At 42.5% G+C, this 16909-nt stretch overlaps 2 protein-coding genes across 17 annotated transcripts in view; one reads left to right on the forward strand and one right to left on the reverse strand.

The window, feature by feature from the left end:
- Positions 1 to 3106, forward strand: part of CCDC146 (coiled-coil domain containing 146) — a 114445-nt gene extending 111339 nt beyond the window's left edge. For both annotated transcript variants that reach the window (XM_049642831.1, XM_049642832.1), the window contains 2 exons: positions 612 to 860; positions 2209 to 3106. In XM_049642831.1, the coding sequence (XP_049498788.1) occupies positions 612 to 860; positions 2209 to 2412 (453 nt within the window). In that variant the 3' untranslated portion in view covers positions 2413 to 3106. The remainder of the gene's footprint in view (positions 1 to 611; positions 861 to 2208) is intronic.
- The window catches only part of GSAP (gamma-secretase activating protein), a 158891-nt gene that overhangs the window by 63703 nt on the left and 78279 nt on the right, over positions 1 to 16909 (reverse strand). For 4 of the 15 annotated variants that reach the window (XM_049642840.1, XM_049642833.1, XM_049642839.1 and 1 more), the window contains 6 exons: positions 15166 to 15269; positions 14410 to 14504; positions 9287 to 9406; positions 8359 to 8420; positions 6314 to 6415; positions 5634 to 6153 (listed from right to left, as the gene is read on the reverse strand). In XM_049642840.1, coding sequence (XP_049498797.1) covers positions 5863 to 6153; positions 6314 to 6415; positions 8359 to 8420; positions 9287 to 9406; positions 14410 to 14504; positions 15166 to 15269 — 774 coding nt within the window. In that variant the 3' untranslated portion in view covers positions 5634 to 5862. The other 11 variants (XM_049642844.1, XM_049642841.1, XM_049642842.1 and 8 more) reach the window with 8 other exon arrangements.

Consider the following 16909-nt stretch of genomic DNA (forward strand, 5'->3'; position numbering starts at 1 on the left):
AACTCATGCTTGCTTATGACCTAATAATGATGCATCCCAGGAATTATGATCAATAATGCAACCACATTGAGGTATGATATTTTCCATTAAAAATCATTTCAGAATACAGGACCTCTGCTGATTATCTCGTATAATTAAAGAGTAATTTTTAAATGTAGTTTTTTTTTTCTACCAGATTTTTTTCCACTGGATAGGTGACAAATTAAAGACATGGCAAAATTAGGCCAGAACTTACACATCAAGAATACCCTTTCCCTTCTCCTTATCACCTCTTAAAAATAAAGGGACTATTTCCCTCCATGCTATCCACTTGGAACTCCAGTAAGTAGATGAACAGATTGGTTTCTTTTCCCTCCTGTCTTTATTTACCCAGGGCCAGGCTCTCTCCAGGTGTGGAGGTGAGTGTGTGTGCCTGTGAGAGGAGGGCCTTATTTACACAGCCAGGGAATTGGGCTCAATCTCTAAGATCTCTTCCAATTCTTATTTCCTCTGAATTCCCACTTAAACTCTCTGTCCTCCAGCCAAGACTGCCCCCCACCATTCTAGACAGCCAGCAGCCTGCCATTTTCTTAATGTATACATAGTCTAAACCTTGGGCTCTTTCATTCTAGATGAACGGCTACCGGAAAAAGATCAAAGATGCCACGGAAAAAATGATGGCTCTTGTTGCTGAGCTTTCCATGAAACAGGCTCTGGCCATTGAACTCCAAAAGGAAGTCATGGATAAAGAAGATTTCATCTTCTCCTGCAATTCCAGGATAGAAAAGGGTCTGCCACTCAATAAAGACATTGAAAGAGAATGGCTGAAGGTACTTCGAGATGAAGAAATGTATGCTTTGGCCATCGCTGAAAAATCTCAGGTAAGCTTTGTCTTCTATATTGCATTTGTCCAGTGTGGCAGGAAGGGCTATTTTCAGGGATTTCAGTCTTCCCAAAATATATAAAAAACCTCCCACTCTAGCACACACCTAGTTCCAACAAGCAGTAGAAAGGAGTTTTGTTTTTATTAAGATATGATGTAGGGGACAAGTCAAAATAACATCCCAAGTGCGGTAATATTTTCCAGAAAACATTCATCAAGCACCAACCACCCCCCTCCCCCAGACTTACATCCTGGGCTAGAGTGGCTGAACACCATAGACTCCCACCGGCAGGACAGTGGCCAGGCTGGCACTGGTTTTATCCATAGGGCTTTATGTCCTTGCACCCCTGCTCAGGCTACACCTTACTTTCCCATGTCTGGCCACTGGGACCACCAAGGTAGATTGGGAAGGTTGTCACGGCCTTCTGCAGACTATGCACTTGGTGGCATCAAAGGCCTCAAGGCCACAGCTTTCTTCTCCAACCACTGACCTAAATCTAGGTCTATCACTGGACCTACACATCGGGTGCCGAGTTCTGCCTACTCCCATGACCTTCTAGTATTCTTAAAATGGCATTAAGGATCTCTTTTTAAGAAAACTACATTCTGGGGACCTACAGCTCACTCTCAGACTGGCAAGTAGATATCCCCCAAAGGATCACTATTCACTCCCTATCCCAAGAAGACATGCCTTCCAAACACACACTAGAAATGCCTGAAAATAGGGTCAGATTTGTAATTTCCACACTGCCTGGGACTCTATTTTTTAGGGCATTCATTTTTACCTATGACGTCCCAGCTGTCATTTACCTGTCTCCATTATTTAGAGTTCTTTTTTAATGCTGTAAAAAATTCCTCTATTCTCCAGAAGCACAGGCAGAATCTTGAGGACCCTGAGGTTCAAAGCAAGGTGCTGACCACTTCTGTCCTCTGGTTCTACTTCACTCCTTATTTCCCTCTTTGTTAACATTTGCTCACCAATGACTTACTCCAGCCTTTTTCAAAATCATGGAAATAGTGTGTAATGAAAGCTATTAAAGCTGGAATATAGTGAATTTAAAACCCACTAACCAGTTTATGATAAACCCTAAACCCCAGCAACAGAGTGATACTTGGGTAACATGGGTCATTCCAATTAGATGCTGTGTGTGTGTGTGTGTGTGTGTGTGTGTGTGTGTGTGTGTGTGTTTAGCAACTCCACCCTCATACCCATCTGTCCCTTTGGGGGAATATCAGTCAACACAGCCTAAGACTGCTCAGACCCAGCTGTGTCTGCTGGGCCCTGAGGATGAATTGGCTTCACTATAGTTTTCAGGAAACTCAAAAGGAAAAATCATTCTTTGCAGGAGTTCTTGGCGGCAGATATTCGCCAGCTACCCAACGGTGTTTACACAACTGCAGAGCCACGTCCAAATGCCTATATCCCAGAGGCAGAGGCCGCTCTTCCCTTGCCAAAACCATATGGCGCTTTGGCTCCTTTTAAGCCCAGTGAACCTGGGGCCAATATGAGGCACATAAGAAAACCTGTTATAAAGCCAATTGAAATCTGAGTATGTGAACCAATCCAGGCTTCTCAACGAGAGACACTTCAATCAGGTTTCCTCATATCCACAGCTGGAAAATATCAGCATAAGAGTTCTAACATACAAATTATTGCAAAATATTGCAATTGACCACCAGTGGAGAACAACATGGCTTCCTTTTACACTCATCAACTACTATATTTTACATGATGTTAAGTAGGACACAGAATTGTCCTACAGTTATGGCAAGGCATATATCTGTAGTGTTTATTTTTTTTTCTTTTTCACTCTATATATTGACTACCTTTCAGAAATGTATAGTCCAGGGGCTATAAAAATGCAAGAAAAATAAATCAAATTTCAGTGATGTACAGAAATTGGCAGAGTGGTCTCTGTTTATTAAAGAAGAAGAAAATGGGGTGCCAGCGTGGCTCAGTAGGTTAAGCATCTGACTTTCGGTTCAAGTCATGATCTTGCAGTTCATGGGTTCGAGCCCCGTGTTGGCTCTGTGCTGATAGCTCAGAGCCTGGAGCCTGCTTCAGATTCTGTGACTCCCTTGCTCTCTACCCCTCCCCTACATGTACTCTGTCTCTGTCTCTCTCTCTCAAAAACAGACATTTAAAAAAATTTAAAGAAGAAAAAACACAAATACTATTGAATATATTCACTTGAAAGGGAAAGACAGAATGATTGTTTAAAAAGGAAAACATCCCAAGTAACACAGGGGTATAATTCACTTTGTTAAATAGTTGTATTTGAAATTATTGTTGGTAAATGTAAATCAAATAAAAAGCAGTAAGGAGGCTTGTCCTTTTTAAAGTATATTGTGGTAATTCTTTTTACAAATAAAGAATCCTTTTGCTATAAAAATTTATCTTATAAATCTAGATTTTTTACAATGTTATATGTAAATAAACCTGTGATTATTTTAAGTTCTGACTCCAGATTTTTAAAAATTCCAATGAAAACATTTGTAGCTTTGCATGTGACAGAATTGGAAATGAGGCCAATTCCACTTATTTCATTACTCTAATTTTATTGCATTTCACCCACGTATATTTTCCTAATTCCGTTTTTATATTTTCTCATGTATGAAAATACACAAGTAAATTTGAAAACTGATTTTACTTCATATATTCAAGCTGTATTTCATATTGGTATCAGGTATGGATTTTGTGTCATAATTCTGGGAGTAAGAAATACCACTTTTTCCTCTCCTCTCCTCTCCCCACCTCTCCCCTCCTCTCCCCACCTCTCCCCACCTCTCCCCTCCCCTCCCCTTCCTTCCTTCTTCTTCCTTTCTCTCTCTACCCCCCTCCCTCCCTCCTTCCATCCCTCCTTCCTTCATTTGATTTTTGCTAAATCAAACAAAATATTTTGCAAACCCACATCCTGCCAGACCGGAAGGAAATTTAATCTCATTCTCAGCCTACAAGTCAGTCCTGAATCTAACTGGATGGTTTGGAAAGCTATTAAGAAGTAAAGTGTCTATGATAAGTAACACTGTGTGGTTAACACAAAGAAATACTGTATACTTAAACACAAATCCTGTGTTGTAGGAATTAGTAATTGCATTAGGGATCCAAAAAATATACATGTAGGAACAATATAAGAATGGAAACATAATTTGTAACACAAAGGGATGGATGTTTAAATATTACAGGTGTGCTACTGGTTAAGAGGGGGAGGGTGCCACTGTGTGTTGGAATGGCCAGGGATCACAGTCAGATGGAACTTTTTATCTGGCCCTTAAACATAATTAAGATTTTAATAAGTGAGGAGGGGATTCCAAGTGGGGGGAAAAGCCTAAGCAAAGTTTGGAAGTAAGAAGACAAAAGCTGAATTCAAGGCCCAGCAAACTGGCCCGGCTAGAACAGCATGTTCACGTTGGGGAATTGTGTAAGAGCCACAAGGAGTTTGGATCCTATCCTGTAATGAATGGCAAATCATTGAAAGGCTATGAGCAGGACCAGTTTCAGCGTAAGTCTGAGGAATCAGACTTTAGAAAGACACCAAAACGCAAGTGTGAAAAAGAAAAGGGTAGGGAGTGAAAACCAATGACCTTCTCAAGAGAAAAAAAAGTCTAACATGCTGACAAGGCCCCCAGATTTGCAGCCTCTGTGATGATTAAATATGTGACCAAAAAGGGAAATTCTGTAGTGGAGGACAATATTTGGAACACAACTATGATTTCAGAAAAGAAGTTGAATTATGACACCAGCTAGTGATAATTATAATCGTTAAAATTTTACAAGATCACTGCAGGAAACAGGGTGAAGAGAAAAAAAGCAAAGGGTAGACTGACCCCGGGCAAGCAACTACCATTATAGATCAGAATGTAGTCACTGTAAGAGAGAGAGGGAAGAAAAAAGAAAAATAGGAGAACTAGTTAGGTGTCATGGGGGCCTCGAGGGAACATACTCACAGACTCATGATTCCTGGCTGGGATAAAAAGGCCATGTTGAGAAAATGAAAGAGGCCAAAACCTTCAGTGTTTCTTATTTTAATGGCAAGATATTACTAAATCAAACTTTTATAAATACAAAAAAAAAAAAGAACTTTAACATATACATACAGTTCCATCTGAACCATTATAAAAACAAATCCTACTCTAAATACTGGATGTACACACTGCCGTATGTTACAAATTATTCTATTCTAGAAATAGCAGATTTGACCTGGTCCAAATTCAGCTCTTTAAAAAGTATCCTCTTTCCAAATACAGTTCTTATGTAACATTTAATTTTTCTGCTTGTCCTATGTTGTTTTCAACGACACATCTAGTTTCTGTTTTTCTACACACTGTTCCCTACATTTTTTTAAAGCATATTTTATTTCAGAGTGCAACAGAAACTAGCTTTTGACCTAGGAAGCCATTAGGAAGGTAAGCCACTAGGGAAGAGCATCACTGATGACACTGCGTGCCTCCTGGGACTGTCGGTCACTGACCTCTTGTCTGCTGTCCAAAACTGGGAGGAGGCACAGCGGTTTGATTCTGTCTCAACAAGTACCAGACTGAAAGTCAGACGGCTTGACAATGCATTCTGACTTTGGTTACCAATTTTAAATATTGGTCAAGGATTCCTGACAGACGTCAAGCTAATGAGCAAGATTAAACTATTGGAGGCGGGTATAATTGCATTTTCTCTTTTACAAGCCTAAAAGCATCATGGTGTGTTTCAGAGCTGCTTCCTCTACAAATTTTGCATCCACATTGTCATGTCCTTCAAAAGCATATAGGGCTGGGAAAAAAACAAAAAGAGAGAGAGAGAAAGAGAGAGGAGAAAAGAGTTACTATGAAGCCATGGAACTTCTATAACATTGTGCTCGCAGCTCGTTGAAATTGTAATTCTTTTATATTTTGGTAATACACATTATTCTGAAAATGTGTGGTTAAAATTTATCAAACCTCAGCCCTAAGGAAGGTCATTTGCAGCAACCAAATGGGTTTTGAATCTCTTAAATCCTTTTAAAACCTCAAAGGTGATTATCCCTTTGGTAATTTACTCTAAGAACTAAATTGTACATTACAAACCAAGACCAATTGCAGAAAGGACTAAGTTGTAAGTAAGGGGTATTCTGGAAAGAAAAGGCTACACAGAAATGAATAGGGACTGATGTGTCAAGAGAACAGCAGGGAAATGCTAAGAGTGGAGGAGTGAAATTACCTTGATTGGAGCATTCTATGTCTGTCAGTATTTCAACGAAGTAGTTCAGAGGCAGAAATTCCACACTGAATGACGACTTGTGAATCACGGAACTTGGGGGCTAAAAGAGAAACCACTTCTGGTATCAGTTGAATCTCCCCAACAAGCACAAACTTACAAAAAGGGCACAGAATGACAATTGCTGCCTATACGGATACATTGAAGTGGGCAGACAGGCTCCAAAGAACATTTAGTGGGGCTGTGCTTTCCCACGGACTCACCTTTTTCTTATAGTTCTGCAGCAGTCTCTTCACGTGGTTCCGGGAAATAATGTTAGAGCTCATAGGATGATCCCAAAGTCGACAGATCTTCTGACCAATAAGCTTTTAGGCAAATTGAAAAATATGTAGAGGGGGAGTTTTAGGGCAGTGGAAACACTGTATGATACTATAATGATGGACCCATTGCATCATACACTTGTCCAAACTCACAGAATGAACAACACCAAGAGTGAACCCTAATGTTAACCATGGACTTTGGGTGATTGTGATGTGTCAGTGTAGGTTCATCAGTTGTAACAAATGGACCCCTCTGGTGGGGGATGTTGATAATGAGGGAGGCTATGCGCATGTAGGGGCAGGGGGCATATGGGGAATCTCTGCACCTTCCACTCAATTTTCCTGTGAACCTAAAACTACTCTAAAAAAATTAAGTCAATAATAACAATAAAAGAATGGAAAAAATATAGAGAGGAGAATATAGCTTACAGTGCATTAAGTAAATGTACCTTGTATCTGTTTATAATTTAAAAAGAATGGGGGCGCCTGGGTGGCTCAGTCGGTTAAGCAGCCGACTTCGGCTCAGGTCATGATCTCGCGGTCCGTGAGTTCGAGCCCCGCGTCGGGCTCTGTGCTGACAGCTCAGAGCCTGGAGCCTGTTTCAGATTCTGTGTCTCCCTCTCTCTGACCCTCCCCCATTCATGCTTTGTCTCTCTCTGTCTCAAAAATAAATAAACGTTAAAAAAATTTTTTAAAAATAATAATTTAAAAAGAATTATTCAAAAGTAGCTAGTCTCGGGTGCCTGGGTGGCTTAGTTGGTTAAGCATCCAACTTCAGCTCAGGTCATGATCTTGCAGTATGTGGGTTCTAGCCCCACATAAGGCTCTGTGCTGACAGCTCAGAGCCTGGAGCCTGCTTCGGATTCTGTGTCTCCCTCTCTCTCTGCCCCTTCCCCACTCACACTCTGTCTCTCTCTCTCTCTCTCAAAAATAAACATTAAAAAAATGAAAAAAATTTAAAAACAAGTAACTAGGCTAAAAGAGAGGCCCTTTACACTGATGTTGCCAAATTCTTTTTCTAAAATGGAGTTCATCTGCTACTCTTCAAAATCGGGTACCTGCAACTCTAAGTGATACCTTGATAGGAAACAAAAGTCTGTAGCCATGTTTCTCTGCCAATGTCTTGCCCAGAAAATTATAATTCCCTAAGAGTTTGAGGCAAAAAAAAAAAAAAAAAAAATTAGAGACCAAACTAAATGTTCAGAGACCTTCCCCAGAGAGATATAGCCATGGAAAGTATGCTTTGTTTTCTACCCTCGCCTTTGCTTCACTAAGCTGTGAGGAGGAGAGGGTGTTACAAAGGAAGATGATTAGGTCCAGAAAGGCAACGGACATCCCTTTGTGGGAGGACTGTGCCAGAGATACGAGTGTTCAAGGTATGCAAACAGAGCAGAGAGCTGGCCGAGGCTCTCAGGGTCAGGAAGTTTGTGGAGTCCGAGGCTCTGAAGACCTTGCTGTGGAATTTCATATTTTCTTAGTATTTCTGACTCAGAGAGCTAATAGCCTCCATAAAAATAAGGAGTGTCTGGATAACCCTTTCTCTCACGTTCCTCATTCTTCCTTCGACCTGGGAATGTTTTCCTGCTGTGGTGGAAATGACAGTGGGAGGAAATGCAGTTCCAGAACCTTCTGACCTCACCTGTATTTAAATTTCTTATCAGTTTAAATGCCAAAAGCACATGTTTCCCCTGTCCCTCCCCTCAGACTCACAGACGTAAATATTAGCGTGGTTTCCTAAGAGGGGAAAATGGCTCAGTGCTTCAGGCAGGCTGTGCCAGGCTGTACAAAGCCAGAGGAACAAGCCCTTTGTGGGCGCAGCAGGGAACGGCCGACGGGTGGGGATGGATGGGATTTCTTGGAAAGGACTGAAAAGTGAAACAATTCAGTTGACTTTAGCCCAAAACAAGTAAATGCTCCCTTTACAAGAAGAAACTGAAGGACGTTCATATCAAGGCTTATGGAGAGAATAAAATATAATTCAGGATTACCGGGGGAAGCCGCACAATGATGCTGAATTTTAGTTTTTCATTTTTCTCTGTATTGTCCAGATCTACAAGAAAGGTAGATTGGCAAATAAAACAAACCTCCACTTTAATATCTGAGCAAGCCAAATACTACTTCAGTGGTTCATTCTGATAACACACATCCCAACCTTGTATTCTCATGTTAAGTCTAACAATACCTTGAAAATTTTAGTTTGTGTCTCTGAATAAAAGGGCTTTGTTTTTATTGAAGCTGTTTCTATATGGCGTGGAACATGGCTGCCAGCCACAGAACAATTTTACTAACTTAAAACAGAAGGCACCTTGAGGAATGGCAAATACTTTAACACACATTAACAAAACTCATCTATAAAATACCACAATGAGTAATTTCAGCAAGTGATTATACTAGGGGCTGTCGAATGCAAATTCATGTAAGCCCTGCATCTCTTAACTTTTCTTGCATTTCAAGCCTAAGTCTGAGATGACAGAGTTAATCAGCTGAAAGTAAGCCATTTCATGACATTTTCTCGAGAAACAAGCCTTCAGAGTCTCCTATCCTCAAGTGCCCCCGTGTACAGAGAAGGAATGTAATAGCTGTGTGTGGACTGAGAAGCCCCTTTGGGGCCTCTTGAAGGTCTAAGGCACTTCAAATGAGCCCAAAGGCTGGTTACAGGAAATGAACAGGACCAACTGCATATTACGTGGAATCCATTGCAAAAGGCCAATGAGGATCCCCTTGTTCCGCTACTAAGAATTTCAAGATTTAACGCAGAGCATTCAACAGGGCACAGGGCACTCCTGAGTGCCTGGTAATCCCCCTGCACTCCTGAGTGCAGCGGGGCCCTGTGTGACCCCACAGGCTCACACCCGCGAAGCCAGCCTGAGGTGCTCAGCCTGGAGCTGGCACTCTGGCAGACTCAGAGCCTCGTACCTTTCATGAGCCTTGTGACAGCTGTTTCGGTGAGAAGCAACACTCCGCTATCAATGTAATGCAGCAGGTTGTGCAAAGGGAGACAGTGGACACCCAGGATCGTGTGCAGAGTGTGAAAACCTAGTAGAGAGATCAGGAGGGTAAACACAGTCGGCCAGCATCCCAGCCTTCCAGAGGAAAGGAATTGGGTAATGTAGATAAAGCACTTAGCTTGGTCCCTTGGCACCTAGAGTCAAATAAACGCTGCTAGAAGACAAGGTCCAAGTTTCCTTCTTTGTGTTATCACGACCAAGTAGTGCTCTGGGTACATAGTAAGTTCCCAACAAGAATGTACTGCCTTCACCTCATGTCCCTTCCTAGGCAAACAGACAAAATGCAAGGCCTGCCCAATGAAAAATAGTTTTACAGTTTAATAGGTTTGCGATTCTACAGTAAGATGGCAAAAGAGAACAATTAACAGAAGAACTTCAAACCCCATATGGCCAGGCCAAAAGGCTGATAGATGGGGACCACATTGTTGAAGAGGAAACATTTTGGACCAGAAGAGGACAGTCTATATGCCTGATCTCTGGGTATGCCCTAAAGAAAGGCTTTGGGGGTCTACTTGAAGTAAATTATAAAAAAGAAAAATGTAAATAATATGGTCAGATAGCATATCTATAGGAATTCAACAGAGAGGATGGCCCACCCTCATACCTAAGTCCTGTGGGGAGGGTTACTCAAACACTCAGAAACCTAGAGTTCTAAGTACACTGTTAACAACACACAATAAAAATAGGGGCGCCGGATGGCTCAGTCGATTAAGCGTCTGACTCTTGGTTTCAGCTCAGGTCATGATCTCACGGTTTGTGAGTTCGAGCCCCGCATGGGGCTCTGCGCTGACAGCACTGGAGCCTTTTCGGGATCCTCTCTCTTTCCTGTCTCTGCCTCTCTCAAAATAAATAAATAAACTTTAATAATAATAATAATAATAATAATAATAATAAATAAATAAAAACAACATCCATGGGAGAAGAAGATAGCACTCCAGCAGATAATCAGAAAAGCCCTCTTGGAAAAGACAGCATAGAAGGGGACCTTTGAAGGGTAAATGTGATTCCTGTGTGTGGAAATGAGGCCAGAGAACATACAGAGTGGAGACAGTTAAAAAAAAAAAAAAAAAGCCAGGCTTGTCATGAGCAGACCAAAGCTAGAATCCTGCCGTGTTGCTTACTCACCATAGGTAACTAAGCCCCTATGAGCCTGTTTCTTCATCCCTAAAATGGAGCCACCAGTACGGTTCCCACAGTGTGGCTTTGAGAACTAGAGCAAAGTCTATGAAGCGCAGAGCACGTGGTAGAACAACAGTGACAAATAACAAACACGTATTGAGGCCTTCAGTCTAGGCACCGGCCAACTTGATCCTCATACAACACTATTAGGTGGGAACTACCTGATTCCCATTTTATAAATGGGGAAACCAAGATCCATAGGCACTAAGAAGGTTGCCTAGAATCATACCATTAGTAAGTGGCAGAGCTAAATTTGAAGGCGGGCTACGGAATTTTAGCCTATAACATTACCCTGCACCAATAGCTGGCAGCTGGATTAACGGGACAACAGGAACAGAGGCCCAAAAGTGAGAAAGTACAGGGCATGTTCAGAAAGCATTAAATGACCCAGCTGAGTTGGAATCAGGTGTATGAGAGGAATGGTAGGAGGTAAGGCTGGAATGGTTAGTTTATTTAACAAATCAGATGCCTTCCAGACACCAGGCAAGGAGCTGGGTGCACGATAATGAGCAAAACAGACGTCACTGCTGCTCCCATCCACCTTCCGGTCTGATGGGAAGACAATCAGATAGTCACAAAACATACATTCTTAAAAATGTGACCAGTTCCATGAAGGAAAAGTGCAGGGTGCCCTGAGTATTGGCAGGGACTGAATGCTGAATGACGGCAAGGAATATCTTATTTATTAGACTCTGGAGAGGGATACTGAAAGTTTCTGAGCAAGATGGAAAAAGGATTTCAGTTTTACTCTTGGAATATTAAAACGGCAACAGGCAAAGAATGGACTGGAGTACCAACACTTTGCTACAAGAGGTATGGAGACTTACAGGAGGCTACTTCATGAACCTGCAGCAGAGGTGATGAGGGCATTGACCCTGAAAGAGGAAGGGAGGGATTGGGGGAGACACGTGGCAACAGGTAGAGAATTGGAAACTGAGGGGGTGTGGATAGGGAATAACAAAGGATCACAGCCTAATCTTAGGAATTTACATGACAAGGAAATGATGCCCAAAGAGCAGGAACTTGAATTCAGAGCCGTCATGGAGTTTTCTGTCTCTGAGCACATGAATCATGAGCAATGAGGGACTGAGTCCGAAGTTCTGGCCACATCAAGGGTCAGATAAAGTGCGGACTCTGCCCACAAACAGATGTTAATGGGCTGACAGCTGGAGGAGTCCACTGGCTTCTCTGAATCCAAAAAAAAAAAAAAAAAAAGTGACTTTTACTAACTAATCAACAACATGAGATTTTTCACATGGAATTGGACATTCTTCCTAAGATTAAAAACTGTTGTGAAATTAGTTCTGAAGAAAAGTTTACATAAGCGTCCTATAGGTTTCCTGGATTCAAAATCCCTTCTCCAGCCCTGTGTCTGTGTCCTGGAAACCCCTGATGACGCTTCATTCTCTATCCCTAGGGCACAGCCCCACATCCAACAGTCCTTTCTTGGCTCCCTCCACACATCAGCTCCAAGTAACACAGCCAACTGGCTCCAAGTAGGCATCAGTTCCAAGGCAGAGCTTTTGCAGCCCCGGTCCGCATCCTCCGAGGCTCCTGGCCTCAGGTAGCCAGTGAGGGGAACCCAGGCTCCCTTCAAACTGCAAATGCTCCAGCTATGGTTAAACCATGACTTCCTTTTCGGGGTCCTTGTTGCCTTTTCCTCTTTAACCAAATGGATTACAAGTTTCTGACCCTTGGAACTCAAACAGTTCTCACTAATCCAGGAGGCTTGGAAAGCAAGCACACAAACACAGGGACATGGGAAAACACCGGTGTTTACACACACATGCACACCCACGTGATCCAACCTCACTTCACCTCTATTTCCACGTCAAATGAGGGAAACAAAGATTTAAAAGAAGAGGAGAGAGGGATACTGCTCTTACTTGACCCATGGACACAAACCATTAAGTGTACTCCTAATTATTCTCAGCCACTATGGATAACACTTTTCTACCATGTTTCCCCTCCTTACACATGCCTGTGGAAGAATGTGATGTTCCACAGAAGGTAAAGTCTTCTGATCTCCCAAGTATAATGTTTTCCCCATGAGTCACGTTCATTTATTTACAAAAGAGGCTTGAACATCCACGGTGAACAAATCTGAAAGTGTCAATCATTCCTCTAACAAGTCTTTTGTGTTCATGACAAATAATTAAGAGCTTAAGGCAGAGAGCTATAATATAGTTTTCATGAAATCCCTTCAGTCTTTCTAGAGGGCATCTTGCAATTCAGATTCCATCAGGATCATTTAAAGCCAGCTATAATGTTCATGAATGGTCACTTTCAGATCCCTACAAAATCAAAAGAAACTCTTTTTGTACCTCCACTACAAGCAGCTCTTATAAGATAAGGTGTATGGATAAAGAAAGCATGAAGGATTCCAAAGCATGAAGGATGTATCACAAATGCTGACAAGCCAAGACTGCTGTGGGGATTCCTGGGCCCATAAATAGTCAATGTTTCAGCATCAACTAATTCAAATGGAATATAAAATTCAAGAGACAGCACAGAATAGTAGCTAAAAGCACAGATTCTGGAGCCAGACTGCCTGGCTTTGAATACTGGCTCTGTTGCTTAATAGCTGTGTGACTTTTAGGCAAGTTGCTTAGCCTTTCTGTGCTTCAATTTCATCATCATAAAAGGGGAAGAATCATAAGTGGAACCCTATGAAAGTGCCATTTTTGTTGGTCAAAAACTGGTTGGATATTGACAATTTAATGTGGTTCAATTTAAGTTCCTACTATTTAGGACTGTTATGAAGATTAAATGTGCTTATTTATATAAAGTACTTAGAACAGTAACGGGCATAAAATGGGCACCATACTCATACTGGTTTAAATTTTTTTGAATGTTTATTTTTTTTGAAAGAGAGACAGAATGTGAGCGGGGGAGGAGCAGAGTCAGAGAGGGAGACACAGAATCTGAAGCAGCCTCCAGGCTCTGAGCAGTCAGCACAGAACCTGATTCAGGGCTCAAACCCCTGGACTGTGAGATCATGACCTGAGCCAAAGTCAGACACTTAACCTACTGAGCCACCTAGGCTCCCCGATCCTGGTTTAAAATGAATAAATAAAAGAATGAATTACTGGTATATTATTGGATAGATGTATGTGTATAAATAAACAAAACTGGCTGATAAACATTATGTAGTGATAGTTATCATAAAGCTTAACACTTGTCAGAACTTAGATGTAATGAACACAAAGCCGATGGGAGCTTATTTGTTTTGTATAAAGGATACTGATTTATATACACCTGTTCCCAACTGGACTTCTGTTAATTTTTGTAACTGCTCTAATTTCTAGCACAGTACATGGAATGGAATTTAAAAAATCAACAAATTGTTTACTGAATGAACAAATGACCAATTAAATGAATGACTGCATACGCACATGCCAAGGTTGTTTTGAGGCCTGACTTGCTCCTGTTTCAAAGGCCTAAGGGCAATTTTTAGCTTCCAAGCACATAAGAATCAGCTCAAGTTCTGACACCCAGCCAGACCCACTTCCTTCTGAGTGTTAACTTTCTCAATCAGATAAACTAAGCCTGGAGACATCAGAGAAAGATCTCCATGAATCATCTTCACTGGTTCAAAGTATCTTAGCAAGCTGCATGGGGACCAGCCTAGGCTCCCTAAAGTTAGTGACAAGGCATAGCATAGTTTAATAATTGGAGAGATCTGGTCTGCAGAGAACCAATGTCAGGCCCATCTCTCACGGTGACGCCAGATACCCAATTTCTCAGACACAGGAGATCACATCCTTAAACTCATAATGTGCCAAGACTGGGACCACATGAAGAAGAAAAAACAAATTTCTTACAACAAAAGACAAAAGAGCCAAGACTTACCGGGAGGCAGCGGTAAAAACAAACTCTTGGTAGCTTCCAGAATCCTGGTCATGATGTGAAAGACTTTAAATTCAGCTGCACTGGCCCTCCCACTGCTGGGTAAAACAACACAGCCACAGTCAGCCAAGGGTTAATCTCTAAAACCCTGTTTGTAGGGGCACCTGCGTGACTCAGTCAGTTAAGCCTCTGACGCTTGATTTTGGCTCAGGTCATGATCTCACGGTTCGTGAGATCGAGCCCCGTGGGGCTCTGTGCTGACAGTGTGGAGCCTGCTTGGGATTCTATCCTTCCCTCTCTCTCTGCCCTTGCTCCACTCATGTGCACTCTCGCTCTCTCAAAATAAACAAACATACATTAAAAAAAAATCTGTTTTTCTAAGCAGTGGCTCTGAGTACCTAACAGAGATGGAATTCATGCTAATAGTGAAAGGCTAGGCCCTGCTGAAAGCCTCATAAGTATGATGGCGACCATCAGTCTAAAGCCTAGAATCTAACCAGACAGAAGGCACATAAATGATAAATGGTATTAATTGAAATTCCCCTTCCTAGCAGTCCTGAGCTCACACGTCCCTCCCTCCTCATCAACCACGTGTCAGGGAAAGAGGATGGGTGAAGTAACAGGGCGATTCCCTAAATGCTGAGTATAGAATTAAGATAGACAGTGTCAGGGCTGGTGACAACTGCTGTCAACTGTTAACTTCCAAAAAAGCTTTGCCCAAACAGGCAGCAATTAGGGTTGTTTTAACTCTTTGCACACCTTGATAAGAGAGAGCAAGAGATACTTGCGTACAAGTGGGGAACACAGGGGTGAAGACTGTGTTTTCTCCAACTGGTTTCCATTATCTGGCAGACGAGATCCAGCTGGAGGATAAAGACAGCCTGTTAGCCTTTGCCCATACCCTCTCCCTCAGGGGTCCCTATAGCTAGCCCTCTGCAGGCCTGATGGGCACGTTCAGGGCAGCTGGCATGTGGCCTGTGCCCAGACACAGAACCACCCTTTCTGCAGTCCGTTCTGAGGCACTGGAATCCAAAATGGAAAGACTGAAAATGCACACCCGAGTCTAACAGAGACCCTTCTGTCTATGCAGGCAGTGCCCCAACTGAGCTTCCCCAGCCTGGTTAACAGGCCCTCAATCATAGGCCCTCTGCCACCAGCGAAGGTCAAGTCCAACTGGATTTGTTCTAGGCCTGGTACATGACAAAGGTCAGTGGCTGACAGTGAGAAGAAAGGAGACACAGAAGAGAATGGAGGTCCTGAGTGTCAACTGTGGAGTAAGACTGCTTTCAAGTCCAGGTCATACATTTGACTAGTTTGTCAGCAACAGAGCAGTCTCCATGGGGCTGTTGCCAGCCATGAGTCCATGCACTACACGTGTAGGCTTAAGGACGGGGGGCACAGGGGGCAAATCAGAAAGGATCTCCATACAGGCACAGGCATAAGAGTTTATTCTCAGTGACAGAGATTCTCAGTTTCTCTTTGGCTGAAATCAGGTAAGATAACTCATAAGCAATATAGTCTGGTTCTGCAGCAACTTCCTCCATTTGTTTTAGAAAGCCTGTTCAGCCACCCTCCTGAGAGGATTAGGAGACAAGGCTGTTTGCTGCTGGGCAGGAGCAGGTGGATTTGGCCTCCCTCAGTGGCAGCCAAGTCAGAAAGTCACGGGTATTGAGTTTTCTGAGGCTACAGCTCTACCACTTCTGGTCCTATTAGTTCTGGTGGTTGTTAACACAAACTGCTGTTAAAAGTTTTATGTGGGGGCGCCTGGGTGGCTCAGTCGGTTGAGTGTCCGACTGCAGCTCAGGTCACGATCTCACGATCTGTGGGTTCGAGCCCCATGTCGGGCTCTATGCTGACGGCTCAGAGCCTGGAGCCTTTCCGATCCTGTGTCTCCCTCTTCTCTGCCCCTCCTCCACTCTCACTTTGTCTCACCCTGTCTCTCAAAAATAAATAAATGTAAAAAAAAATTTAAAAAAAAGTTGTATGTGATTAACTGCAAGGAAGCATGACGCCTGAACAAAAATCCTTTAACACATTGGAAGGTGAAATTTAAAGTCAACAGAAGGAATGATGACAGATGGACATGTTAAATAATTGTGTTATTAAAGGACAAAGAAAGCAAGTTAATGTCAGCATGGGAAGATCAAGAACACGTTCATAAATTGAGTTCCTGGGTATAGTTTTACTACAAAGAATTATTATTTAAGAAAGTTTCAGTGCCGGAGAACCAGAGCTACTCAGTTGGTTAAGCGTCTGATTCTTGATTTCAGCTCAGGTCATGACCTCACGGTTCATGAGTTTGAGCCCTGCATTGGGCTTTGTGCTGACTGTGTGGAGCCTGCTTGGGATTCTCTCTCTCTCTCTCTCTCTCTCTCTCTCTCTCCCCCCCCCCCCCCCCCCCCCCACCGGCCACACACACACACTGCTTGTGCTCTCTTTCAAAATAAACAAACAAATTTGGGGGAAAAAAAAGACGAAGAAAGTTTCAATGCCCTGCTTGTAA

Source organism: Panthera uncia, chromosome A2 (genome assembly GCF_023721935.1).
Source record: "Panthera uncia isolate 11264 chromosome A2, Puncia_PCG_1.0, whole genome shotgun sequence".
Taxonomy (NCBI): Eukaryota; Metazoa; Chordata; class Mammalia; order Carnivora; family Felidae; genus Panthera; species Panthera uncia.